Source organism: Balearica regulorum, chromosome 10 (assembly GCF_011004875.1).
Source record: "Balearica regulorum gibbericeps isolate bBalReg1 chromosome 10, bBalReg1.pri, whole genome shotgun sequence".
NCBI lineage: Eukaryota > Metazoa > Chordata > Aves > Gruiformes > Gruidae > Balearica > Balearica regulorum.
In genome coordinates, this window is record NC_046193.1 from 22701009 (window position 1) to 22728695 (window position 27687).

The window sequence follows — 27687 nt, forward strand, 5'->3', positions numbered from 1 at the left end:
ACGGTGCTGTTCTGGGCAGCAGGGCAACGCGGGCCACGGATTTTAATGCTCCATCCTGGTTCACGTTTTCTCAGTGTAACAGAGGAAGGAGGACGGTCCGAGGGGTCCTGGCCCAGCGTTCAGATAGATGGTAAGACCGTGTTTTACAGAGTAAAGGATGTCAGGATGTTTGAGCTGGCTGGCCCCTTGCACCAGCTGTAGTGGACAGAAACTGTAAGACATTAAGACTAAAAAAAATGCTAATAAGGGGAAAAAAAAAAAAAAAAGAAAATAAATAAAGCCCAGGTATGTGCCGGGGCAGCAGACCCTGTTTCCAGACTCTGTGCCCAGCCTGTGATGGTCAGACACCCAGAACGGGCATTCCAGCTGATGAGGAGCAGCCGGAGCAGGAGCCCTGCGGGTCACCGGGACTGCAGCTCGGTGCTCCCGGCAAGGTGCGGGGCAGCAGCCACGCCGAGCCTGTGGTGGTTGTAAAGGAGCCTTGTCAGCCCTGGGGAAAAAGTGGTTCTCCGCAGAGAGGGAACCGCTGGCTGTGCTCCCGGGGTAGGGGACCCTAGGGGGCCGGGGGTGCAGGGGTGTCCCTGCAGAGCGCGTCCCCGTGCGAGGAGACGGCCCCGGTCTGAGTAGGAGTTCGTGTGACAAGCTCTCTCCTGGGCTGTTCTGGTGTAACACCGGGCTCTACAGCAGCTGATTTCTTTTAGCCTAAGCTAAACCCTGCAGTGTCTATACTGCACTAGTATGTGCGCAGAAAGAGGAGGGAAAAAGGAAAACCTTTAGAGAAATACATCTATAAATAGCAATTTATCTTGACAACCCCATCCCTCCCCAAAAAAGTCAGGAGAAAACAAACACCATCCCTTTGCTAGGGATGCTTTCTGCTTTCAAGGCTGTCTCTTGTGCAAATGCGTTAGCAGGCTGCAGAGGAAGGTGCGGTCTGGGAGCGAGGCCCTTCCAGCCCCTAATTACAACCTGCTGCTCTCGGGACTTCTGCTTAGCCCGCTCCTGTAACGTGATTTTTCCCACTTCCAACACTGCAAAGAGGCAAATCAGTGCAAATATGCAGCTTGCTGAGCGCAGCATGTGGTGCCGAGCCACACCTTTAAAGAAAAAAAAAAAGGAAAAAAAAGAGACTTTGAGATTATTAGATTTGCAAGATCATAGTAGCTCACTGGGGTCTGCACAGCCTGGCTTCCCGGGCAGGAACTGGTCATTTCCACCCTCCTGCACCCTGTTAACAGGCCTGTATCCTTACACCCTGCCAGACTGCAAGGTGATGGCAGCAAATACCTTGCTCTCAGCAGAGCCGAGCCCTGAGTAAACCCCTGGTAAGCACTGTGGAAAGGAGACTGGAGTAGATCTGGCTTAGGTTAGAAATGGGGCATGTTCTCAAAAACCACCGCAAACTCGGTCCCAGTGCAGGAGAGGTGGACGGGAGAGGTTCCCCGTGAGGGTGATAGGGAAAGCCGAAACGTGAGCCCCGACGGCAGGCTGGAGTCGGGGATGTCTTTACTCAGCGCCGCAGCTGGCTCAGAGATGCCGGGGAAAGCTCCAAGCCTTGAGAAGCGAGGGACCAGAAATGCAGAGTAGGGTAACATGAAAATGAGACAAAGTCATCACTTCCCAAAACCTTCACAGTGAAGGAAACACCTCCCACTGTCTGGAGGATCCATGGGAATATTATAATATTTGTTCCAAAAACATGACTGGGTGGATACAGAATTACTGACGCAGACACAAGCAGCTAATTGAATTCATACGTAGAAGCCCTGGACACCATATGGCCTCAATAAAACGTGGGTCTGTAGCTGTTTCTTAGCAGATGGTTATTCATTTTCATAATCTTAAATCAAAAGATCATTTTTATATCTGGAGATCAAAGGCCCTTAATGTCTCCTTGGTCGAGGTTTATAAAGCAAAACCTCTGTCCTCTGCTTTGGCGTTACGTGCGAGGCGGACGGGGGTTTTCCCCCGAAACCTTTGCAGAGGCTCCGGGCAACCACATCTGGGCAGCAGCTGCAGATGTTCGCAGCTCTTCAGGGCTGGGACTTTATTTTCATTATACGGACGTGCAGTTTATAAAATCAGAAGGGACAGTTGTAATGAGCTTGTGTGGCCATTTATATTTCCCCAGATTGCTGGGATGTAGCCCACGTGAATATTTTGTGATGAAATTATTCTTTTTTCCCTTAGAAAAAAAAAACGGTCGAAGCACCATCTGACCTCTCAGACATTTATCCCATGCTCGGCCCCACAAAGCGGTCGTGCGAGGCCAACGCTGTACGTACCCTGGCATCCCCGTGGGAGACGAACCCACGGAGGTACAAGGCAAGTCTCTGGGACTCCTCTTCAGCCGTGTGCGAGAGGGTGGGCGAGCGCTCGCCTCCGAGGCTGCACGTCAGTGCTGCTCCGCCGGCAGCCAGCGCAGGCGAGGAGAAGGGGGCGAGATGCATTTATGTGGAAAGTACTTCCACACCCACCAAAAAACCTCTAGGATAGATGTGATCTTTGCCACCTAAGAATGAAAGGTGTGTGGTTACTCAGAGCACCGTAGGTACAGGTTACAACAAATTGAGTCCTGTTAATAAACCTCATTTTTACAGCGGCTACCTGCTTGCTGATGCACACTTCTCATCAGTGTGAATGTGTAACCGAAACGCACCCCCTCTCCTGTGAACCCACACTGCCGGAGCGCTCTTTGCACTTCAAACACCGATGCGTGCGGTTAGTATTTGCGCCACGATCAGCAGGCACCTCTGAGAAGAGAACGAGCACTTCCCTGCCATCGCGCGGGTTTTGCCTGCCAACCCCGCCGCCTCGGCTGCAATATGGAAATGATCCTCCCCAGCAGACAGCAGAGTCCCACCTCGGTTCCCATTCACCTGGAGATGAAAGTGCTCTGGCTGCCAGTGTAGGCGGGGCAAAACTATTTAAAAACCTCATTAGAGAAAGTATTTGGGGAAGACAGCAACACCCTCAGTTGTGGTTTGCTCCAGGACTTCTCGGCCAGATCACTTCTGATACAGAGGGAAGGGCACTATGAGAGACATTCCTGTCAACTCGTACGGCTCGTAGGGACGCCTTGGGCGTACTTCGCCTTTTCCTCTGTCCCGGTGGGCTGTATTTTCTATTTTAATACGGGCACGTTCCCCTCCAGGTGCCGTTTAGGTGAGGAGCCCGACAGCAGCGTGGCACCAGGGCTGCCGCACGGTGCGGAGCGGTCCTGTTTCGCACCGGAGGAACGCAGTCAGCGGAACTGTGTGTAATCTTCATTAGGCACAAATCCTCTGTGAATATTTCCTATTCAATTTAATTTCTGTTTGTGCTTATTTCAGCTGAATTTGCAGCAGGAGTAATGCCCAATCCACATCTGGCTCGTGATGCACATGGGATCAGACCGGGACTTTGGGAGGAGGTGGATCTGGAGTCAGAGGTTTGGCTTCTTATTTAGAAAATGACTGGTTACATTCTCCCACGGCTGCTCCAGACTACCCCAGAGCTTAATGATATTCACATCCAAGTGGTTTTTTAAGTCTGCATGACTAGGAAACAATCTCAAGCGTATGGTTTGTCTGGCCTGTTACGAAGGAGCCCGTGCACCTGCATTTTCCCCACCGCCTGCGTTTTCTTTGCATCGTATTTATTCAAAGGGGTCAAACATTCGTTAACTACTAGCGAGTTAGAGCGCCAATAAGCCCTCTTCCTCTCCCAACGTAGTCAGCCATGGGCGCACCTTAAGCAGCCCCTGGTTACTCGGGACATCTGCAGCCGTGAGCCAGCCCCGGGCCATCCCGCTCCCTCGCAAGCAGGCGCTTGGTCCCGTTGGCTCACAGAAGCCTACAAAGACCAGGCTGGGCTGAGCGAGCCCACGCGCAGCGTATGGGCTCCTTCTCCCTTACCTCCAGCCACGGGCGCTGACGGTGTCCCTGCACAAGTTCCCCGCGGCACTCCTTGAGTCGCCTGCCAGGTGCTGCCCCAGCCAGCTTCCCACGCCGAACTGCTGCGCTCCTCACCTCCGCCAGCCCCGACAAACAGCCTGCGCGCTGCCGCTGCTGCTAATGGTACTGACGGTTGGAATGGAGTCCCCCCCGAACTGACCCCCAGGCGCCTGGTACCCCACGAGCACGCAGATGGCGCAGACCTGTCCAACAGGCTCCAGGTTCGGAGGTGGAGGTTTAACTCACCCGTGTCCTGACATGAACCGTAGGACAAACGTACCCCCGATCTCTTCTTCTGCCTGTTCTGGGGTTATTTATTTTAGGGAAGGGGGGCATTTTTTAAATCCAGTTAGCAAGGTCGGAATACTTTTTATGTTACTACCTGACTCAGACGTAATGTATTTTGGCCCTGTAGCTGTTGTTACCTACATCCACCAGAGAGAACAAAATCTCCCTAGTCTGTGAGCCCCGGTGGTCTTGATTCCTGCTGGGGTATGTGGATGCCAGCGGGAAATAAACAATGCTGTAGTTAAAAGATGTGGTATTTTCTGAGTCGTAGATCTAAAGGCACCCTAGTTTCTGTGCTTTGCATACTTGCAGAGCACCATCCTTTCTGCTTTTCAGATATGAAAGCCGAAGCAGAGAGACATCTGATGAGGCTTCATCGCTGACTCACTGTTTGATGTTAGGCAGAAGGAGGAATGTGATCAGATACCATTGTGCAAAGCATCCACCAGACAACCCTGTCATCGGGGGGGAGAAGCGGCTCCTGCTCCTGAGCAGGGTGGGTGCTGTGCTGTCCGCAGCTGGCTCCCTGCCGTCTCCAACGGGGTGGGTAACCCCTCGCCGTCCCCTGCCCCACCTCGGCTCTGCAGGGACCCGGCACAGCAGCGGGGACGTCACCTTTGAAATGGCTCTTACGCCATGGGGCCCTGCTCGCGCTAGCAAGGTCAGCCGGCGGTGCGGGAGAGGCTGCAGCCGGGCGCGCAGCCGGAGGGGTGTGCATGGGTGTGCACGGGTGTGCACGCCTGGAGTTCTTTCTCACGAGATGGTGCAACCAGCTGGCGGGGAACTGGTTAAACAGCGTGAGCTCCTCGGCTGCCTGGGTTTGGCTGGCGGTGCGAGGCAGGGCAGGATGTCACCGTGAAGCCGGCTTGTTTTATTAAACAGAGTATCAAAGTGGGCTAAAGTCTCTTATTATGAATTGTAACGTCCACAAATTTTGCCACTTCCAAATAGTTTCCACCTACATATTCCTCCCACTGCTACACTGGGTGCTGGCAAACATCTCTGCTCAAAGAGGGGAATGGCTTTCATTTGTGTAGTCCTCAGGCAAGTTTCACCGAGCGGTGCCAGCGTCATACTCGCAGCTCTCACGTGCCCGGCAGCGATCCAGGGTAGCGCCGGAGGGACGGCCCTTTGCTTGCCCAGGACTCCACAGAGACAACAGCCCTCGCTAGGTTTTCCCAGTGTTTTATCCAAGCAGAGTCCATGGTATCCTAAACCAATATAATTAAGCAGCGGTCAGGGCACGTACTCGCAATATTAAATCTCGACTTCTTCTAACGTGCGGATGATTCCTTTCATCGCGGCAGCGAGCGTGGCCAGCTGTGCTATTGAGATAGTGAGTCACACACGCACAGAGCTGAAACCACCAGACTTCACGCTAAATTCAAGCTTTTGCAACTACCTTCAGGCTACCAGAAGGACGAGGCAGAGCCCTGGTGGGTGACAAACCGCTCCTCGGAGCCTACCCTGATAAGTCACACCGTGCCCCTTTCGGGATCCTGCCTTCAGCCGAAGGGTGCGAGCTCTTCTATGCGTGCCTTAGACACGACGGCTGGGAATTAGACGTGCAGGTCTCCTGGGAGCTGCTGGTCCTGAGCGCTCCTGGCTCGATACATCCTACACCGACCGAGACGCTGCAGTACCACAGCCCTCAGGCTGCGGAAAGGCGGCAGGGGTTGGGTGGGGGTACCGTCCTGCGTGGCTGACAGCACCCTGCTGCCCGCCGAGGACTTTCGCGTCCATCCCAGAGGCTGGAGATGTGCCTGCCCGGGAGGAAGAGCGGCCACGTTTACTGAGCACAAGGAGCGCAGCCCGCTCCTCCGCTCTCTTAGAGACAATTTGGCTCCCATGGAAACTTGTCCTTCTGCAAAAAGTAATGGGTACTAATTACGGGGGCCTTGAGGCCGTCGGTCAGATGCTGAGGGCTAGCTGTGTCCACGCAGCATCCTCCGCACGGCGTAGCCTCGGCGTCCAGCCGCGGCTGCTGGGCCAAGACATGGCTGTTCTTTCACCTCCGGTGCCAGTAACCTGAAACGAGATTGCTGGAAATGAGAGAGAGGGAGAGTCAGCGATTTGATTACAGACCACAGGCACATGCCTGGCCTTCACGGATATATTAAGTAAGAGACATTTTAAAACAAAACCACCCTCAGTAACCTTATCGTAATCTTGAATCCACAACCCATCTGTTAATTCCCAGCGCTGCCCACATAGGCTCCGATCCGACGTCGGTGCCAGAGATTTTCGGAAAGTTTCGCCCCAAGTCGCTGCGGTGGGAAGGGTACAGTCCCGGGGCAGGGGCAGGTCCGGGAGCTCTTCAGCACACCTTCAAACCAAGCCCCAAACCTTCGCCTTTGCCTGCCTCTGTACATAACCACAAATCCCCTCGGACACGAGCTGCCGCTGTCCTGTGACTCTCAGCCCTTCTGAACCAAGCGCTCAGGAGACCTGCTGCTGCACGAATGGCTTTAGAAAATTAAGCCTTTTGAAACATTTTGCCACTGCCTTAATCGTACGTCGTAAAGGAACCCTCCACGTAGAAATAATTCAGCAAACAAAAATCGAGAAGGCGAATTGATGATTGCATCAGCCCTAGCTTATGAAAACCGATCCCCAGAAAAATGTAATTTAACTCTCCAGCAATCTAACTTGATGCCCAAGAATGTAATAACTTCATTTGGATCCTCTTTTTAGGGGGACTCCTAAATCCTTGGCAACGTCCCTTAAGGTCATGAGTAAATCTTGATATGGAGAATTGTTTGGCAAGCACGAGAACAGTAAAAGGGCTAAATAATTGGGGATTACCTCTGACCCTGATTTGTAGCTCACCACCCACAGTAGGAATGTACCGAATATCTGAAAGAGCATGCAGGAGTCAGACAATTCATGGGCATGAAATTGTTCACATACACTTGAAGTCTGAACTTAAAAAGCAGAGCAGGTTGGCCCCAAACCTCATTTTTCATTAGCAATCAGCTGCAGCAAGCTCTGATTATTTCTGTTGCCTTGGACAGAGGGTCAGCGATGGGACAGATTAAAAACTGCATGCATTTTTTTCACCCTTTGTTTGGCAAATAACGGCTTGGGTCATCAGGGCAGAGAGAGAACGAACCATCTGATGCAGTACCCATTGCTTAGGCTGGCTACTTTCCCCTGAGCTGCAGGAAGGGACGAGCACATCACTCCCATCTTTTCTGATGGTTATTGCTGAATTTGTTGAGTGCCTGTATGGACGACAGTCCCTGCTTTGAGAAGCCCGGAGCTGTGATTTCCACCGCCAGTCCGTAAGCCCTCTGCTCCGCGGTGGGCAGGGTCTGCAGCGCCACAGCAGACCCTCAGGCTGGGCGAGCGGATCGTGGCCATAAACGCCAGGTCTGCGGGCTCAGACGCAAAGCACCGAGAAGACCGTACGGAGTGGGACAACCCAAGCATCTGCTTTTTTGGAGCTCTGTGTCATCGATACAGCGCTGCGCTGTTTATGCTGGAGATGCAGCTGGAATCTCGTAAAGAGGCTTTTGGTTTTTATAAACCTTACATTTATGCCTAGCAGACTTCTGCAAGGCTCTGACTTCCCTTAGGATCCCTCCTGGTCATGACAAGCACCTTCAGAGGCGATGAGCCTTACAAGGCCTATCATCTCCGTCGCCCCCGTAAAATCTCTGTGTGCTCTCACGTAATACCTCCTGACCTCGGATTCCTCCCGATGCAGAGCGGACCAGGACTCTGGCAGGCGATAGCAGAGGCTCTGCGCTGGAGTTCTGCTATTCCCTTATCTTGGTAAATGCGCCTTTTATCTGATGAGCTTGCCTCTACTTGTTCAGCATTCGGCAGGGAGAATGACCATAGCCCTCCAAGAGAAGAGGTTTGCTTTGGCAGGTACACACCATTATCATCGTGCTCAGCGTTTTGCAACAGCTGGCAGCCAAGAACTGCAGATGCTTTGCAGAAGCACGAAGCGTCCTCAACTCCTGTGCGACACCGGCATTTACCTATAGCCGTTTCACAGGGACTCTCGGTTATTCTGTGTCGCGTTTCCAGAGTTCCGAGGCTGCGGGTTTCATTGGGGTCTGAGCTTGTGCCTCTTTCGGTTTTGGGGCGGTTTCTCTTTATTCGGTCTGCATAAGGAGATCGGTCAGACGCAGCAGCCTCTGCCAACCCAGCTGCGCCAGTGACAGCGCTCCGGCCCGTTCCGCACCCCGGCACGGGTCCAAGGCTGAAGCTGCGCCGGTTCCCCTCCCGCCTGCCCGGGAGCTCCTGGCCGTGCCAACCCGCCCCGCGCTCCCGCTGGGGACACCGGACCCGGCTGGCGGGACACGCACACGCACAGACACACGCACGGAAACACACGCACACACACACACACACACGCACAGGACACACGGAGGATCCCCGCAGGACGGGCTGCAGGGGGGGGGGGGGCAGCGCTGCCGCCGCCAGGCCCCCGCCGCGCTGCTCCGGCCGGGGGTGCCGAGCCCAGCGCTGCCCAGCCCGGCCCGGCCCAGCCCAGCGCAGCCCAGCCCGGCCCGGGGCGGCCCCGCCTCCCCCCGGCACGTTGCGCGGCGGCGGCGGCGCTGCCGACACGTGAGGCTCATGTGACGGGGGGGGGGGGGGGCCGGCGTGCCCGCCCCGGCGGCCGCCAGACGTGCCGGCAGTCACAGGGTAGCGCACGTCGCTCCCGTCCACCCACTCGCCCGCATTTAACCCGGCCCGCCGCCGCCCGCCGCTCCTCAGCCCGAGCGGCGCGGACGCGGTATGAGCAGCCCGCCCTGAGCGCCGCCCGCCCGCCCCGCGCTCCGCTCCTCAGCGCTCCGCACCCCGCCGCCATGGAGCGGATCCCCAGCGCGCAGCCCCCGCCCGTCTGCCTGGGCAAGCTGCCCGCCCTGGAGAGCGGCGACGTGCCGGGGTAAGCGGCGGCGGCGGCGGCGGCCGGCGGGCTCGGGGGGAGGAGGAGGAGTGGCCCCGCCGCGGCCCCCGGGGACAGGGATAATTTCGCTGCTTTCGTTTCGCCCGTGCAGGCTGGACTTCGCGCACATGTACCAAGTTTACAAGCCCAGGAGGGGGTTAAAGAGGAGCGAGGACAATAAGGTAAACTGGGGGCTGCGCGGCCGCCCGCCCTGGGAACCAAAGTTTTCCCGGCGGAGGCTGCCCGCGGGCCGCTCCCCGTGGGGCTGGCGGGGGGCAGCGGGTGTGCGGCCGCGGGGCTCGGCCGTGCCGGGGCGGGACACGCACACACACACACGCACACACACACACACACACACGCACACACACCCCGCACACCCCCCCCCGTACGCGGGGAGCGGCGGCCGCGCTTCCCCCCGCAGCCGCGGAGCGCTGACCCGCCGCCGCCGGCTTTGCAGGAGACCTACAAGTTGCCTCACAGGCTGATAGAGAAGAAGAGGCGCGACAGGATCAACGAGTGCATCGCCCAGCTGAAGGACCTGCTGCCGGAGCACCTCAAGCTGACGGTAGGTGGGAGCGGCGGGGCGGCCCCGGGCGCCAGCGGGGCTGGACGGAGCCGGCACCTTCCAGCAAAGGCGGCCCTGGCAGCGGTTCTTCCGCGGCCGGGTCCTTGCCTGCCGTTTCAGCGGGGATTTGGGTTGCTTTTTTTCCGGTGTCCCCGTCCCGTCCCGACCCCCCCTTGCGTCCCGCACCCCGCGGCGGGCTGTTAAACGCGTCCCAGACTTGCCCGGGAGCGGGGCCCGGAGCGGCCCCACGGGCTGCGGGGTTCCTGCGGGACCCGCGGCGGGACTCGGCTCCCCCCCCCCCCCGCCCCCGGCCGGTTCCCCTGTGCGAAGGTCACGGTGGCAGCAGAACCGACACATAAAACACGTCTCTGAGCAAGGCGGCTGGTCTGAAAATACCCCCGAGATTCCGTGAGAGCCTTCTCCGCAGCCAGCTCTGTAACTTATTGCCCTGCACCACTGTCGTTTGTAGTCCTGTACCGTTCAGGATCAAGGCTCTGCCTTTACGCCTTCTCTCCAAACCGCGTCGGTCCTTGCTCTGTTATTGGGAAAACGCCGGCAGCCCCGTGGGGCTCCTGCGAGGGTGGCCGACCCCGCGGCAGACGCCAACCTGTCCCTTTGCTTTCAGACTCTGGGTCACTTGGAGAAGGCTGTGGTTCTCGAGCTCACCTTGAAGCATGTGAAAGCACTAACCAATCTCATCGAGCAGCAGCAGCAGAAAATAATTGCTTTGCAGAATGGTTTACAAGCGGGTGAGTGTTCAAATCGTATCGTGTGAGAACCTGCGTGCGCTTGATGGACTTTCGGAGTCTTTGAAACGCAGTTGTGACACTTCGTTCCTGAGAAGGGAGGAGGCAGGAGTTCTTGCCTTTAATCGTTTCTTGCTTTGAAATTAAATTGTATTTTAAGTAGTTTTATTTAAAGCTCGGGTTTGCTGTGAGGTTCTCTCCAAAGCCATTCGAATCTTTCCGTTTGTGTTCATGAGCTTTTGATCAAATCCAGTTTTGTTTGTTTCGGGGTTTTGTTTTTTTTCCTGAAAATACATATAAACCTGCTTTTTATACACACCTTTTTTTTAGGTCTCTTTATAAACAAGTTAGCCTGTGTTCTGCAGGCGAAGAGGGGACCTGGTGCATCGGCTTATCATGCTTTAGATGCACTTCCTTCTGTTTTCACATGTGGCACTCACGTGAATCTGATAAAGTAAAATTTAGTTTTTCTGTAGAGCCTTCCACTGCTCTGACAGCCACAGGGAGTGCAATAGAGCTTTAAGCTGAAGCGAAATGGCCTGAGGTTGGCGGAGCTGCGGGCGGGCGGCCGCGCTCCAGGAGCTCTGCCTGGAGGTGGAGGTGCAGTCTGCCTTCCCCGGGGTGTTCCCCAGAGGAGGCACCAGCTCCGCTCGCTCCTTTGCTCCATGCTTCAGCACCTGTCGGAGGTGGCATGTGCGGTAAATACGGAACTAGAAAAAGGAGTTTAAAGTTACCGCGTGAAAGCGGACAGGCGGATGTTCAAACAGAAATGTACGCTTCTGCAGAAATCGGGGAAACGTACGCAAAATTCAGGTTGACCGTCAAGTTCACCTCTCCAGCTGTGCTGTAACTCAAGTTTAATATCACCTCCAGTCTGCCTAGAAGATGGTAATGCAACTGTTTGGCACGTTGTTAATTTTTAATTTCTTTCTGTTAATGTTTCCTCAGGTGACCTGTCATCAAGAAACCTTGATTCCAGCCAGGAAATGTTTCGATCCGGTTTCCAGATGTGTGCCAAGGAAATGCTGCAATACCTGGCAAAGCACGAGAACGGCAAGGACCTGAAGTCGTCGCAGCTGGTCAGCCATCTGCACCGAATGGCCTCCGAGGTGCTCCAGGGCGGAGCCGGCCGCATGGCCGGAGACATCCCTCCTAAAATGGTGGACTTGAAAGAGAAACCCGTCTCCTTGACCAAAGCGGCGGAGGGGCACGGGAAAAACTGCGTGCCTGTGATCCAGAGGACATTCGCTCACTCCAGCGGGGAGCAGAGCGGCAGCGACACAGACACGGACAGCGGGTACGGGGGAGAGCTGGAGAAAAGTGACTCCAAATCCGAACAGCAGTATTTCAAAAAGGATACCGAACTCAAGTACGCTGTCCAGGAGAGAATAAGCTCTATTAAGCAAGAGACTGAGGACCCGCCGGCCAAAAGGAGCAGGCTGGAGTCGCCGGAGGACGAGGGCCCTTTTGGCAGCGACATGATGGGCGCTTCCAGCGGCTTCCTGGGCTCCCACGCTCACCAGCCTCCCTTGTGCCTGCCTTTCTATTTGATCCCACCCTCCGCAACAGCCTACCTGCCCATGCTGGAGAAGTGCTGGTACCCGGCCTCCGTACCTGTCCTGTACCCCAGCCTCCCAGCCTCTGCCGCAGCACTGACGGGGTTCATGAACCCCGATAAAATCTCCCCGCCTCTGCTGATGCCCCAGAGACTCCCTTCTCCTGTACCGGCCCATTCCCCTATCGACTCCTCAGCTCTGCTTCAAGCTTTGAAGCAGATTCCTCCTTTGAACTTGGAAACCAAAGACTAAGTGCAGTGTGACTTTTTTTTTTTCTTTTTTCAGTTTGAGACTGTTTCACTTTTATATATTGTCTGGACTGAGGTGTGGGGATGAGGTTCACTGCGCGTGGGAAGCTAAATTCCCTTTTCTCTGAGTTGTAGCTTGGAGAAGGATGAAGGATGTGCCCAGGTTAGCGATTCAGAACTACTTCCAAAAGAAAAAAAAAAAAAAAAGGTTTTCTGCATTACCCCTAACCTTCTTCCCTTTCCGCATCTACGGAACAACAGTTGACTCGGTCAGCTGCGACTATATTGCAAAGCTGTGAAAAAATATTCCATTAGGCAGACTTGGTTTTAGGGTCTGTGAATATAAAAATATGGTACTTTTCATAAGGGCTTTTAAGGCAACGGCCCCACTGCCGGTAGTTTGAGCTGAGGCGATGCGGTGCCCCATCAGTCCGTGGGCTGAGCGGCCGCCCGCGCGCGGTGCAGTGGTGGCGATGCCACCGAAAGCGTAGGAGGAGCAGAGCAGCGGTCCGCGCTCGGTCGTGCACAGTCAGGTAGACTTAAGACGGGTTTCTCTCCACACCTTTGCTGATATATATATATATATTTTTTAAGAAATAAAACGTAGATGCTGCTTGGAAGCTTTACATGGCGTACATCTAATAAATAAATTAACACGCGCCCCTTCCTGTAACTTGAGCTGCTAGTTTGGGCTGGGGAGGGGAGAAAATACCCCAAGGATCACTTTGCTCGGTGCACCTGACTCCAGGCCTCTGCCTCGCCGCTGCTCTACGGTTTCGCCGGGTCTGTTGGAAATCAGAATGGTTCGGCGAGTCCCGTCGGGGGGGCCCAGCCGGCGAGCAGCCGCTTCCCGACGCGGGGCGAGTCGAGAGCTTCGTGCAGGAGGGAGCAATTCAGCCCAAGTCGACAGCGCGGTGCCCGCTGAATGTGCCCCTGTCAGTGCCTTTGAACAATTAAAAGGCTGGGATTTTCAAAGGAGTCTAATCCCGGTGGGGTTTGAGCATCTGAATTCCTCAGTCTCCTTGGCAAACCCTGGCCCACATTACTGTATTAAAGAACGAGGGTTAGGGTGTTGACACCTGTCCCATTAAATCCTAGGCCTGCGGAGGTCTTTCGCCGCAGAGGAACATCATGTCCAATTCGGCTTTTTTTTTTTTTTTTTTTAAACAAAAAAACCTGCACTGCAAAATGCAGTGCTGGTGGGGTTTTTCTTACTGGTTTTGAGAACTCGTGTCCGGAAACCCTGTTGTATGGATTTTTTCATTTTGCCCTCCCATTGCACCAGCTGTTGAGATGCACTATGCTTGATTGCAGATTGTGTTCTAACGTTTATTTTGTTGTTGGTTTTTGGTTTGTTTTTTTTTTGGTATACAGTTGTTGCCTTTATTTGTAAAATCCTGTTATAAATATATATATTATATAAATATATTAAAAGGTAAAACGTTTCAGATGTCTATTATTTGTATAACTACTTGAGCATAAAGAAGTGAGAAATATGAATGTATTCTTGTTTCTGGGTTGTCTTTTTTTTTGAAGAGAAGAATTTTTTGTTTTTCTCTAGGGAGAGGTACAGTGTTTATATTTTGGAGCCTTCTTCAAGGTGGGATATTGTACATATTTTTATCTTGAGTAAATGTTAAGTAGTTGTTTAAAAATACTTAATAAAATAATTCTTTTCCTGTGGAAGATAAGGGTTTGCCTCCTGTGCTTGTAAATATTTGAGCAGGGTCATTTCGTGCGGTCGGATCCAGCAGTCGATGGAGCGGAGCGGCGCGCAGGGAGGAGCGGGGGTCCCCTGGCAGCTCCTCGGCCGTCGGTGCCCGAAGGTCCCGTTTCCCTGTCCCCAGGGGTATTTACTCATTTTAACTCCCTTGGCACCTTTGGGGATTTTTCTCCTTCCTGATCCAGGTGAGGTGCCAGGAGAGCCTGCCTGGCTTTTCTGCTCTCCCCTTGTTCTGCGTTGTGCTCCATCCACCCCGAGCTCTACAGGGAGGAGGAGGAGGCGGCAGCCCCTCGCTGTGGAGGATCCATCGTCTCCCGCAGGCTTTGCCCGTTATCCAGATGCAAAGCGGAGGGGACCCCATGCCTCTCCCCGCAGGCGAAGGATGGGCGAAGCCGGGCTCTGCCCTGGGAGGGGTGGGTGGAAGGACTCGGTTTCCCGTCGGCGCTGCCTGCGTAGGGCACAGATGGGGCACGGGCACTTCTGCGGGATAGTTGAAGATTTTCGCAATGCGGATGAATCTCAAAATGCAGCGGGAGGTGAAACCCCTGAGTGGGACGGGTGCTCCGTCCTGGGCTGCAGCATCTCCGGGACCCCGCGGGAGGAGCAGCAGGTGCCCGGGGGCCGCTGTTGGGCTGTGGTTAGCCTCAGCTTAGAGTAACGTCAGCTTAAGTAATGCTAGACAGAAATACAGGGCTGCCCGTGTTACTTTATCTGGGGCCTCCATACCTCCCCGTGTTTATGTTGTGTTTGTTTTAATTAGGGCTAAATATTGATCTTACTGAAGACGCCTGTAAGTAACCCCGTTTTGGGGACAGCATTTGGTGCTCAGCGCAGCAGCGTGTACAGCCTCGTTAACGGCTGGATTTCTGGCTCCTCTCCACGGCTCCCGCTCCCCTTCGGTCTCCATCTTCTGCCCCACCTTGTCGTATGGTGGGAGGACTCGCAGGAGCTCCAGATCCTCAGTCACGGAGCGAGATAAAAAAAAAGAAAAAAAGAAAATCGTAAAACAAAGTGGAAGAGAGAAGGCTTACGCAGGAAGCGGAGGCTCATCACGGGCTGGGGATGCTCTCGGCTGCCCCGGCCCGGCGTCGGCGGGACAGGTGGGTTTTCGGGGGCAGAGCGGGGTCCGGCGCCCTCGGTCATCCCCGCCGGCAGCGCGGGGCAGGGCTGCGCCCGTGGCAGCACCCCGTGGGCGATGCTCTCCCCGCGGGCCCCCGAGCAGCCCCCTGCCCGCTGCCCGGGCTCCCCGCCGCCATCCCACCGCCGCGTCGCCCGCCTGGCAGAGCCGGGGAGGAAGGTGATGGAGGGAGACCGACCCCCGGCACGGCGCCAGGTCGTGGCAGCCCGTGCCGCGCCGTGCCGGCGGGGTGTGCTGAGTTCCCCGGACTTGTTTTCATGGTCTCACCCAGCTCTGACCTGCCTCAAATGTTGACACAATGTCACGTTTCCGACTGCAGTCTTTCATGTGCAGCCGGAGGCTAAATACGGCTGCTGGTTCCTGGAAAAAGACGTGCCTGGCACCCTTTCAGCAGAAACCCGATCCCCATGCAGGCTTGGCACAACAGCTGAATAACATGGCAATAACTCTTTCAGCAGCATTTCAACCCATAAATAGGGCTTCCCGAGCGACTCCTTGAAGTGAGGCGAGGAGGATACAACGGTTTTTTAGAAAAAGCAAAAAAATAAAGCCAGCGTGCGTGAAAAGTGAGCGTGAGGAGGCAGCCCGGTTCAGAGCAGATCCTTTGATGGTGGAGATGCTGAGCGTGGTTCGGTTAATACGAGCGCAGGATTGCCTCAAAAGGAAAGAAATGCTCTTGAATTTTTTAATGTCTCGGTCCCGTTTTATACCAGCCCTGTGGAGGTAGGATAAGAGCCTTCCTGAGAGCGAGGGCCCTTCCTAACCCCGGTGAGGACACAGAGACACATAATTTTAGCTTTTCACCACCTGTTTGGAAAGCTCCTATAACCGAGTGCTATGGGACTGGATGGTTTTTACAGGCATGTACCCCGGGAGCTGCTTATTTGCATTATGTATGGACCAGGGCCTAAAATAATCTGCAGTGACGCACATTTTTTGCTGCGATTTTTTTTTTTTTTTTCTTTTCCAGGACTCCATTTTTCTGAACGTGCCGTGACTTTTGAGGACCACGCATGGTTAACCAGCCCCAGGGCTCCCGAGTCCCTGAATCAGCACGTCCGCCTGCAGACGCCGAGCCGAGGGGGAGCGCTCCCCCCAGCCGTGACACGGCCATGGCGGGGAGAAGTGCCCTTCTGCTCTGCCCTGGCTTTCATCTGCAAAGCGTGTAGCTGCAAGTGCCGCGTGTTTACAAATGCAGGCATTGCAAGATCCCTTGAACTGTGTCCTAGTACAAAAGAGGCTTTGAAACAAGAAACACGTTGTCATGGCATGTTCCAGGCCAGCAGCACCAGACTGAACCAGATAATTGCTGTTTCTGCTTTAGCTGCTTCATCGTGGAAAAAGCAGCAGGTCTTGAGCAAGTCTTTCTTCCCTTTAGACATTTGGTGTGATGCTCGGCATGGAAGGAGGCGGCTGGGAATGCCCGGGCAGACGGGGGCAGAGGCGGGATGAGCCCAGCCAGCGCTGCGTACCGCTGCCGAGCTCCGCAGGGCTGGAGGCAAAATTTACTCTGCTGGGCTCCGGTCACGTAACCATGGCCAGCGGAGCCGGTGACGCTGACCCTCGCTGCGCGACGCGGGGTGTTCACGTTTCGTAACCCTGACATGCTGCCAGAGCCAGGAGATGTGGGTCTCGCAGCCCCCCCCGTCCGTGCTCCAGACCTTTCCCATCGCCCTTCTCCGGGCACTTCATGGCACTCGAGAAATATCCAAATACTTCTCAGTGGCAGCCGGCCAGGTAAAACCGCTAATTGGCCCCTACACTGAACGCCTCCGTTACCACCCCGGGCTCGATGGCCGGGCAGGCAGTACCTTCGCACCGTTAGAAACGGTGGGTGCGATGGAGGGCGGCGGGGAGTGCCCACGCTTCCAGGGCACCGCGCTCCTATGTTGGGGCTGTGAGAAATAGAGGGTAATATTTCTACCTGGCATTTTGAAACAATTTCTTACACATCTCTCCCAGGTGTGTTTTTGCTCCGGGCATGTCACTCCGTGGAGTCAGTTATTGCCATTACAGCCGGCGCCTTTGGAAATGGCAAAACAGTAAAGCGCTGGCTGGGAAGGGAGGCACACGGTGTGTGCCTCGTTAAAAACTGCGAAACTGGGGAAGGCTGGGTAACGCCACAGAGCTGAGGGAAAACAGAGGAGGTCGGGGCTGGATTGCAAGAAGCAACGCCAAGGAATGCCCCAAAATAACAAGGTGGGATGCACCATCTCCTCTCGTACGTGCTGCTGCCCTCAGGAAAACGGGACCTGGACAAGGTCTGTCCCAGGCTGGTTGCTCCCGCTCTCCTTGTACCTGACACTCCGCATCCACGCGGAGCCGCAATCCTGCCCGGCATGGCCGGGGTAAGGCAGGTCTGGTTAGGGCAGGTCTGTGTCTGCCACAGGACGATGGACCCTCGGCCGGCTCAGCGCTGCCCCGCGCCCGTGCGTGTCCGTCTGCCTCTGCACCGGGCTGCGGCCGGGGAACCCCGTTCTGCGGGGCTGTAAATAACGCCCGGGGAAGAGCCAGGTCAGCCGTCTGCAGCCTTGGGCTTGTCCCCAGAGGTCCGTTTTACCTACTCTCCTGACCGCTGCTTTTTATTCTGTTACCCAGGACAGGATGCCACTTTGTTTTGCGAACAAGAGCTCAGGGCAAAAAATGGTGGCAGCAGTCTGTCGTCACCAGAGCTGTCACACAAGAAGGAATAACGAGTTTTCTCTCTGCAATACAGCTCTATCTTCCCTTCAGCCCATGGTGCGGCTGGAAGTATTGCAACGGTCCCTTCTCCCGGGTAGCCTCTCCCAGTCGCCTCGCTGCGTGCCTCCTTTTAGTGGCAGCTAGGGAAAAGGCAAAGATATATTCTGCTTTGAAAGCACCGATGAATATGCAAACAGTTAGACCTGAAATATTACTTATCCTTGTCACGGGGCATGCACGGAGTTCATATTTGCACTTTTGCCTGAGGATGTATGCAACACGAATGTGGAGCTGAGCAGCTTACGGAAGATTTAACTCATTTCTATTCTTGACGGCGAATCATTAATAAGGTTATGCCCGTGTTCAGGGCCTTTCCCCGCGCTCCCCTCCTGCTGCACGGGGGTTTGGAAACCTGCCGGCAGAGTTTTACTTCAGCTATCGATTGATGCGCAGCGGGGCTAATATTTCATCCCGAATGGAAGCAGTCGCTGATGATTATCACATGATATTAGCACGTGTCGTTGTGAAATCGGTGTGAATTGAGACGAAATGTGACCTATGGGCACAGGCAACCGCCTTCTGATGTATTCTAGCTGCATTGCGCTGCACGGGTAACGCCGGGGCTCGACGAGCCGTGGCTGTTGCTGGTACCGTGCTGATTAAAAGTCCCAGCTCGCTCCTGCTCCCGCTGAAGTCAGTGGAAGGTCCGTCACTGCCTGCAGTGAGCACCAGGCCGGATCCAGGTTTCACTTCCCAGTATGCTTTATTCCCTAGGATTAAAGAGGCGTGGGGAGTGGGATTCCTCTCCCTCTCTGATCTCTACCGCTTCCAAGTTTGCCTTGGAGCTGGTCGGGACACGAGGTGCCCGACCTGGTTTCGGTGACTACCCAGGGAGGAGACGAGCGGTGTTTTCTCCACGGCGGCTGCAACAGCCGTACGAGCAGCAACCGCAGCAGCGCCGACATATCACGCTCCCGAAGGTCAGCCAAGGCTGGGGTGGCTGCTCAGGGTGGGGGGGGGCAGGTTAAACGTGAGGTGCTGGGCAGCCCCAGAGTGTACCTGGGCAACCCCCGTGAACGAGCGTGCCTGGGTGGTGGTGGGGCAAGGCAGGCGGGGGGGCTCCGCTTGCCGTCGGTGGGATGGGGTTCCCGTGAGCGTTGCCCGTGCAGTGAAAGCGTCCGACCCCACCAGCACGCCAGAGCCCCATTTCGCAAATGAAAAAGCCCGAGCGCGCCGCGGGAGCCATCGAGGAGGCCCTGGCTCTGTGCACGCCGGTCAGGAGCCGGTTGGGGAGGGGTTTTCTCTGGTTCTTGATTTCAAACAAGCGTTTGACCTCAAAGCCGTACCGGCTGCTCGGGGGCTGAATTCCCCTTGCGATGTGGGAGGGCTCCCCAGGGCACCGCGGCGGCTGCAAGCGCGGACCCCAGCGGGACCCTGCCCGGCCCCGGCCCCACCACGCGCCCGGCTGGTCGGCCGAGCCTTTGGGTGGAGGACGGGTGACTCAGGGCCCCTGCGCAGGAAAGCTGCAGAGGGAGGGGGTGGCGGTGACCCCCCCCCAGTGCTGCTGGGGAGCTGAAGCAATCTGTTTATCATGGAAAAACTGCTCTTTGCAGCAATTCAAATGGAAACTTCCCAGAATGACTGTTGCAGAGCTTTCCCCTTGAATCACCTCGCCTCCGAAGCGCCGCTTTCTAAGACGATGCCCTCGGGAAAGCCGTCACTGGCCTCCGCTGCGGCGCGGTGGGTCTCTCCCGGCAGCACAGCCGGTCTCCGTCTCTTCTCGGGCCCGTTTCTCTCAGAGCACCTCTGCTCGGTTTGGCTGGATGGCGGTGTCTGGTGAGCAAAAGCAGGTCCAGGGGTGCAGGAGCCCCAGGAGCCCCAGGCTGGGGCTCAGCTCGAGGGGCTGAGCCCAGCTTTTGGTCTGCAGAGCACAGCCAGGGCTTGCCCCAGGAGGGACAGGTGAGTGACCGCCAGCACGGAGGTGTCCCACGAGCCGCACCGCTTGGTGTTGGAGCACAAAAGGCCAGAGGATGTGGTCAGCCCTGCTACCCTCTGCAGGGCACTTGCCCCAGCTTGGGGACCACCCCAGGAGGGAGGCTCTGCCGGCAGCATCCACTGCCATCTCACGAAAACCATTTGCCTCTTTTTCCTGCCCGCTGGCTGCCCGTCACCCTTCCCGTGGTTTAAGTGAGTGTCCAAAGGTCACACAGAATTCAGCCTCTGCCCGGCGGCTCACGTAGCCGAATGAATAAGGAGTGAGTGTGTGATGCCTGACTCAATCCGCTCCCGTGTGCAAACCTGCCGGGTGCTTTGCATCCCGTGCTGACACAGCTGCTGCAAAACCTGTGCCAGCAGAGAGCATGGAGCGTGCACATCACCCGCCATGCCGTGCCCGCAGCCCGTGTGCCTTGCACAAGGCCCATCGTGCGGCATACAGCCCCAGGGATGCTCCCCGGGCAGCGGGGGTGGCCCACCCCTGGCAGCGGGCAGGGCAGCGGGCAGGGCAGCGGGCACGCCGCCTCCGCCGCAAGGCGTTTCCGGGCCAGTGTAACCACAACTGCGTGTAAAGCTCTGAGTCGTCAGCCTCGCAGATTGGGAAAAGATAGAGGAGCTGGGTGTTGCAATGGGTGGGCGGCCATGGAGCCGGGCAGGGGGCAGGGAGGGAGGGCAGGTTGCGGCGCCCCGGTGATCCCCGCTGCCGCCCGGAGCAAAGCTGCCGGGGATTTTTCTGCATTTATTGCTGTCATCCCTGCGATGCTTGTCCCCATAGTAACAGAGCAGCCCGGCACTGCAGCGCTCGGTGACATCCCTGGTCCCCGAGGACCTGCGAAGCCCGTGCCATACCCCAACGCCTCGGTGGGGCACAAGCCCGGGGATGACACTCCTGCACTTCAGAGCATGTCAAGTTTTCATTGTGTCTCTGCAGCCCCGGAAAAGCAAACAAGAGCTGCCGGCCGAGGGGACGGCGCAGCCGGGCAGGTGCGGGGCTGGGTGGGAGCTTGCGGGGGGCGAGGGACGGCTGGTGACCCAGGCTTGTCCCCAGGGCTGGTGGCAGACACTCGTCCCCAGTGCCCGCAGCAAGCAGCTGCACGCCGGGGCTCGCGGGGCCCACTGCTGCGAACGCCATGCCGGCGGCCAGCGAGGCACCCGCTCCGGCAAAGCCAGGCGCTAGCACTTACGTGATGACGCGGACCCCGGGTGCTGCGTGCTGGTGAGGCATTGACCACAGAGGGCTTTTCCAGCTGCAGCCGGGCTCCGGCAAACACCTGGGCACTTGAGGTCAGGAGGTATTTGCAACACGAGATTTTTGAGCCCAGGAGTGAGGCAAAGGTGGTGTGTTTTTTTTTTTTTAGGAGACCGGCGAGACCGAGATCTCCGTGCAGATCCTGGAGCTACTTGGAAGATGAGTCAAAGGATTCCTGAAGCGATCACAGCTGCGAGGTGCAGCAGCACCAGCACATCCACCGGCAGCAGCACTGCCAGGCTCCCTGGGCCAGATGCTCGCGCTTTACATGTAGTAAGGCATATTAGGCAATTTCCCCTTAAAAATGTTTATGGGAACATACAAATATTCACTTATTCAGAACTTGCCTGGCCCTTTGCGCGCAGCGTGGTGGCGAAAGTAACTTGAATTGGTATAAATCTAACAAGAAAGCTTGAGATGGGGCATGACGCATGGCGAGGAGATGGATGTCCTGGAGCCCTGGTGCGGACTGAGTCCTCCAGGCGCCAGGATGGAGACCTCGCTCAGTGGGATGCAGCACCCCGCCGAGCAGGACGGGGCCACCACAGGACCTGCGCCACGTCCCTCAGCGCCCAGCTGCAGGCAGCGTGGGCAGAGTTTTCCCTCCTGTGATTTCCCGATGGCCACAGGAAGAGCATGCACAGACCCGATCTGGATTAAATCAAAGGAATTTTTTTTTTCATTTGCTGTCTTACGCACTGACCACCAAACCACATCCTTCGAGCCTGAGCCCAGTGCAGTGAAACAAAAACTAGGCCAGGACTTTTTGCTCATTTATTTTTTCCCCTTTCCCTCAGTGCATCAGTTGGGTGCAAAGCTGGCACACACCTCTCCTCCAGCCCCTCCGCTCCCCCCGGAGCTGGGCGCAGCCCCGCAGGATGGCCCCCTCCCGGTGCAGCCCCGTGTTCCCCCCACCCCGATTACCCTGAGCAAACCACTCGCAGCTCCACGTGAAACCTGGGAAGTATCCAGATTATGTCCACTGAGCACAGCGTCAGTGGGGAGCAAATACAGAGGAACAGTAAGTAGTGACGTCCTGGCAGATCGTGTTGTCGGGACCTAATGAGACACAAGGTGGGGACTGTACTTGGGTCTCACCCGACCGCATCACGCAGCCGAGTGTTTTACAGTCTGACCGTGAGCTCAGAGCAAACTAGAGGGGACCCGTCGGCAAAGAGCCCCCGGTTGCCGGCGGGGGCGGCGGCCGCAGCGTGACACCGGGCAGCATCCCCAGAGCTGGGCTTGCATCAGTCGCGATCTGCCTGCATAGGGAAGTTCTCACGTTTACAGAACAGAGAGCAGCTTTATTGTTTTATTTTGCAAACCAAAACCAGCCGGGAGTTTCTGAAGTGTCTGCCATCCCCGCAGAGAGCTGTTTAGTCATGCCTGGTGTGTGCATGTGAGACAGTGTAGGGGAGGGAGTCTCTAGGACTTTGCAAAGATTAAAGATTTATGCTGACCCTTGAATCTGATCCAAAGCTACTAATCTGCCCTGATCCTATCGTCTGCTCAGGGTGGATCTATTTCACTTTCCTTTATGGTGCTCCTGACTCACTCCACTCCCACTCCAGGCCAGCCCAGTGGGAATGGGAAGCACTACCACATATTTGTTTGGGTTTGCATTTAAAGCTCTGGACCTGCAGTGGGTGCAGCTCATAAAGGAAACCAGTGTGGATAAGATATGGGTGAGCTGAATGCTTGGAAACCACTCCCAAACACAAGCTGAAGTGGTTAGAAATCAAGGTGGAGTGATGTACAGAAGGCACAATACTTCGCAGCTACGCCCAACGTGTGAGAAAGGCATTCACGTCCAAGGTGGGAAGGTAGGCAGGGCACCCAGCCTGCTTCCAGGGAGCCAGCCCGTGGCCTTGTGGGGTCTGTAGTGCCAGTGTGACCTCCCCAGCAGAGAGCTGGCCATCGCCCCCTCCATCTGCGCACCCACCGCTCCGACTCTGCACGTTGCAGCCCCGCGAGATCCCCGTGGGGCTGTGGGAAGCCGTGCTGGGGGCACCGGGGTACTGCTGGGGCACCGGCACCGCTCCGCCTGGGAAATGGCTTCCTTGCGCTCCATCACCCCGTACTGAAGCGCCTCTGATGGCTGCTGGGGATTTAGTACGAAAAACAAAGTGTAGAGGAAAATACAGACCTGATTGTGTCAAGGGCAGAATAAATCTCCTCTGCCCTTGCAAAAACCGGTGTGGCAGAAAGAGAATAGCTTTCCCTTCTCCCCCCCAGCCCTCCTCTGCCTCAGCCGCACGAGTCAGACTCGGTCTGGAGGAAGGTTGGGGATGCCAGAGCAGCTCGGCCCACGTGCCAGCCCGGCTGGGGATGGCGAACACCCACCCGGGCACCGCCGGCGGTACCGGAGCCACAGGCAGACAAGCAAACAGTATCAGTCATACGGACCTGGCCCGAGGCTGAAGTGACCAGGAGACGAAGAGCGTGGTGTATCCTATTTCAGATTCCCTGGGACATCCTGTTCTCCCGATAACCGATGATATGTAAATATAGCAAATGCAAAGCGAGGCACTTTCCTACCATGCCTTGCTCAGGCTGCATATAGAAAGGGGCTGAAACCTAGCAGCGCAGTTGGAAACACCCATCTGCAACTGTGAAATAGGCATCATGCTTTATTTTTAGTTTAAAATGAAGTTCCTGTTTGTAAGGCCAGAAGGGTTACAGGAAAAAAATGATGAAGCGGGATCATTTACTGCTATTTTTCTTTTCACGTGTCCTTCCTTCCTTCCTCCCTCCTGAGAAATAGGATGTAGCACATCGCTATTCCAGGCTGCGATACTCGCTCACAGGAACGCAGGTTTCTGCTCCCTCCGAAGGGGCCCATCACGCCTTGTGTAACAAAAGACACCAGTCTCCAACCACGCCAATTACCCTGGATTTCTAGTTGCTACATGAAGGCGTTTATCTCATGTAAATGAAACGCCGTCTTCACGGTGACTCGCACTTCCTTTCTCTTTCATCAGAGTTTTGGGCTGCCCCTGCCAGGCGGGGGTGAAGGGCAGGTCAGGCAGTGGGCCGGGGAGCCCGTCCCCTCCCAGCAGCCGACCCCCCTCCTCCCCGGGCAGCTGATCGGACCCACCAGCGGCAGGGTGGACCGAAAGATTTGGTCAGCTCAACCAAACGAGTCTTTTTAACTAGCAAAGCCGAGCACTAATTAGTCTGGCGTCTAATTCCTTGACCCAGCACCCAGGTCGTGTGTTTCTCCTTCGGGTGGGGGGTCACGCGGCGCCGTGGAAGGAGAGCTGCGGGGATGCGGGCGGGCGCCCACGCGTTTTCCTCCTTCCCGTGCCCCAGAAGGGAAAGGCATTTGCGAGCTGACAGGAGGGCGACTGCGAGCTGCTGATGGGAATTCCCAGCTGAGGGGCTTCAGGAGCGGTGGGAGCTTTGGCGTATGGATTAGGTTGCTTATATATTCTATAGCGTGAAGGAAACAGGCGGTTTTGCTAATTCCCTTGCACTTTAGTTTAATAAAGTAGGATTTGTCTGGTGGGAAAGTGTAACAGTGGGATTTAAGCTCTGTGAGTCTCATGACTGGTGCTCACCCAGCGGGGTGGGAAGAAGGGATGCATCGTTTGCATTCAGTCTCTCCCACGTTCTTGTGTTTTTAAACGTGATTGCTGAGTGCCCACAGCTTCGGATGAGCTTTATTTGGGAGTACGTTTATTAAAAAAATCTGTATGCAGATACTCACGGTGAATTCTGTAGCCCAGTTTTTCAGAATCCAGGGTGCCCTGTGTCTAGGGAGAGCCAAGAGCGCTTGGTTTGTTAGTGCCTTATGCCACAACTCACATAAACAAAAAGGATCGAGAGCGGGACGGACAGTACACAGAGGGACAAGGGGCAAATCTGTATCTGGTACAGCCTCTGTAGGGACATGAGATCCTTCTGCTTCTGGTTTTAATGAGAAAGGCCCCGATGGAAATTTTAAATCTGGATCTGCATCAAATCCTCAAAGTTCAGGGAGTTTAGAACAGGGAGTTCAGTCCAGTCCATCGCACATCAGAGCTATCTGCAAAATTCACATCCTAACTTTTTTTTTTTCCAGCGACGCATTCTGCCAAAGATGCATGCTTGGATGTGAGGTATTTTTCTTCTTTTTCATCCCTTTTCCTAATTTAATTCCCAGATCTCAATCAAATTTTTCCATCTCAGACCTCCAAGCTGGGATGCGTTGTTTGCAGTTGTGAAGCTGTTTCGGCTTTGCCATGCCCCGTACCGCACGTTGAGATGCCGGAGGCGCCTGCCTGCCTGCAATAGCGACGACTGAGGGGAGGGGAGGCCTGAAGGTTAGGCACTGCGTCGGTTTATTGCCAAATGGAGTCAGAGCTTTCTGATGTGACACTGAGCAAATCATTACACCGCTCCTGCACTTCGTTTCCTCGTTATTAAAAGAGGATAAAACCCAACCAATTATTGGGATATGCACAAATATGCCATTGATGAGGGCCCTGAGCAACCGGGCAGATTTTCTGAGGAGCCTTGAAGCAGCAAGGCACAGAAGCCCCATGCTGGGCTCTCCCTTATTTTTATTCTTTTTTGTTTTCTTGGTTGTAGAATAAGAGCTAATCAAAGTGATGCTTTCCAGCAGGCTTCTGTGTATGGCATTACAGCAAAATCCTAAATTCCCTTTCCTGCTCATGCATACAAAGCAGGAAGAACTAGGATGGCTGCAGACTATTTCTATTTTCAGATGATTTAGCCAAGGAGAAAATAACTGGATGGCTGGAAGAAGGAGCATTTGCTAGGAAATAACCTTGGAGCACAGCTCTCGGACACGATGGCGTGTGAGGTGCTCAGCTTCCGGAGACAACCGTGCTCCGCGAAATGCCAATGGGGAACGTAACTTCCAGAGGAGACGACAAAGGACAGTAAAGACAACCGGAGCACGCAGAATCCCATGCAAGAGAGACCGCAGAGCAGGCTGGGTGCTCCCTTCTGCTCCTCTGCTCCTGATCAAGAAACGGTTTCAGCATCGACATACGTAAAGTACCTCCTGTTCAGTTTAGGACTCCTACTAGGTGCTGAGGCAACGAGTCGAGTATTTGGCTGGTGTAAGACAGTGCAGCTCAACTGACTTGGTTCACGTGAGGATGTTTGCGTAGGTGTGTTGCTTCTTCCCCCACTGAAGGCAAAGACGTCGCCTGGGACTTGCCCCTCGCACCTGGAGCAAGCCGGACGCTCCCTCACCGCAGGGCAGGAGCGGGGACAGCTTCTCCACACCGATGCTATAGGACCGCAGCGGGGGAGCGATACCTGAGCAAAACCTCACACCTCCTCGCGCATCGCTTCATGCTATCTGGTCTGCAGCGTGCAAGGGAAACTGCAGCTCCCAGATCAAATCCCTCGCTTCGGGTTTATTATGAGCAATAAAAAAGAAGATTTGCTGGACCCCGCGGCGCCCATGTGCCCGGGGAGCGCCGGGGTGTGGGTGCCGGGCCTGCGAGGCGCAGGGGGCCATGCTGCGAAGGCGCCCATTGCTGGGTGAGGTGAGGATGCAGGTGAGGATGAAGGTGAGGGCGTTTCTGAAGGCTTTGGGCAAGGAGGACAGTTTTGGTGAGGTTGCATCCCCCTCTGCTGGAAAATCCAAGCAAAGGCAGAAGAGCACCCGCCGGCCAGGGAGAAAACTGGGGTGAGAAAAAAAGGAAATAAATGTGCAAAGAAGGGAAGTGAGCCCCGGGGGCCGCGGGGGCCATTGCGGGCAGCCGGCCTAATCTGAACCTGCGGGTCCGTCCGCTGCAGGCCGCGATGAGAGGGCTCTTGCTGGGGACGATCGGAAATTTTCTGCAGAAATTGGGACGCTTGTGGCAGGCATAGCCCACTCCCCACCGCGGGAACGGGCGAGTGGGGCTGGGGCAGCGATGCCAGCGGCTGGCACACGAGAGGGGAGCTGGGCACTGGGTATCCCCAAAGGATCGCCCCGCTCGGGGGGTCTGGGACCCGTGCTGGGTGACACCACGGGTCAGGCAGGTCCTGACTACGTGGCAGGCTCTGGCAGCAGCCAGAAGATCAGTAAGCAGAATTGCACAGAGAAGGTCGGCGCTTTGCTGCTGGATTCAGAGCTGCTTCGTAGCCCGGGTGGTGCTGAGGGGCCACGGCTGATGGGTACTGAGGTGCAGAACACCTTGGTGGGACTTTAATACGCAAGGAAACCTGAACCGTAGGCTCCTAGATTTGTCAGGAAGGGTGCTGCGGAGCTGTCTACGGTGTCTTGCCAAGCAGCTGGTAGGGAGCCCTATGAGCCTGGAGAAAATGTCCATCCCGGTGGGCCAGCTCTTGTCCTGCGTGCCGGGCAGGCAGCCCCCAGCAGCCGTGGGGCACAGAGCAGCGTGTCAGCGGCGAAGGCAGCCGGCGCTCCGGGGAAACGGGCGGCAGCGAAAGACGCAGCGAGCAGTGGCAGGGAGTGGGGGGGGGGGAGGGGGTCATTTCTAGGCACGGCTGTATGGAGGCGTTTGGCGCAAGAGCAGCTCCCTCGGGCCTGGCACCCTCTCCCGCCGGGCTGCGAGGGCGGGCAGCTCCCCTACCCCGAGCACCGCTGCTGGAGCTCGGGTTTTCTTCCTCTCCACCAGCCCAGGGCTGGACGCAGGGCTTGTGGTAGCCCCAAGCAGGGCCAGCAACTGTGGTGGCGGTGGGGGCTCGCCACC

The 27687-nt window shown here is 56.0% G+C and overlaps 1 protein-coding gene and 2 long non-coding RNA genes across 3 annotated transcripts; 2 read left to right on the forward strand and 1 right to left on the reverse strand.

Moving 5' to 3' along the window:
- Nucleotides 1-602: 602 nt before the first annotated feature.
- Nucleotides 603-7492, reverse strand: LOC142603187 (uncharacterized). The gene is made up of 3 exons (XR_012837066.1): nucleotides 7029-7492; nucleotides 3897-6251; nucleotides 603-2512 (listed from the first exon to the last, which is right to left on the reverse strand). It is a non-coding gene; the product is annotated as an uncharacterized LOC142603187 (long non-coding RNA).
- A 1365-nt stretch (nucleotides 7493-8857) lies between these two features.
- On the forward strand, nucleotides 8858-13402 carry BHLHE40 (basic helix-loop-helix family member e40). The gene is made up of 5 exons (XM_075762489.1): nucleotides 8858-9126; nucleotides 9239-9308; nucleotides 9584-9691; nucleotides 10317-10440; nucleotides 11386-13402. The coding sequence occupies exons 1-5, from the start codon at nucleotides 9047-9049 to the stop codon at nucleotides 12243-12245; spliced, it is 1242 nt and encodes a 413-aa protein (XP_075618604.1). The 5' UTR covers nucleotides 8858-9046; the 3' UTR covers nucleotides 12246-13402.
- Nucleotides 13403-21137: 7735 nt separating this feature from the next.
- LOC142603188 (uncharacterized) lies at nucleotides 21138-25332 on the forward strand. The gene is made up of 4 exons (XR_012837067.1): nucleotides 21138-21301; nucleotides 21826-22049; nucleotides 25092-25128; nucleotides 25199-25332. It is a non-coding gene; the product is annotated as an uncharacterized LOC142603188 (long non-coding RNA).
- Nucleotides 25333-27687: the final 2355 nt, after the last annotated feature.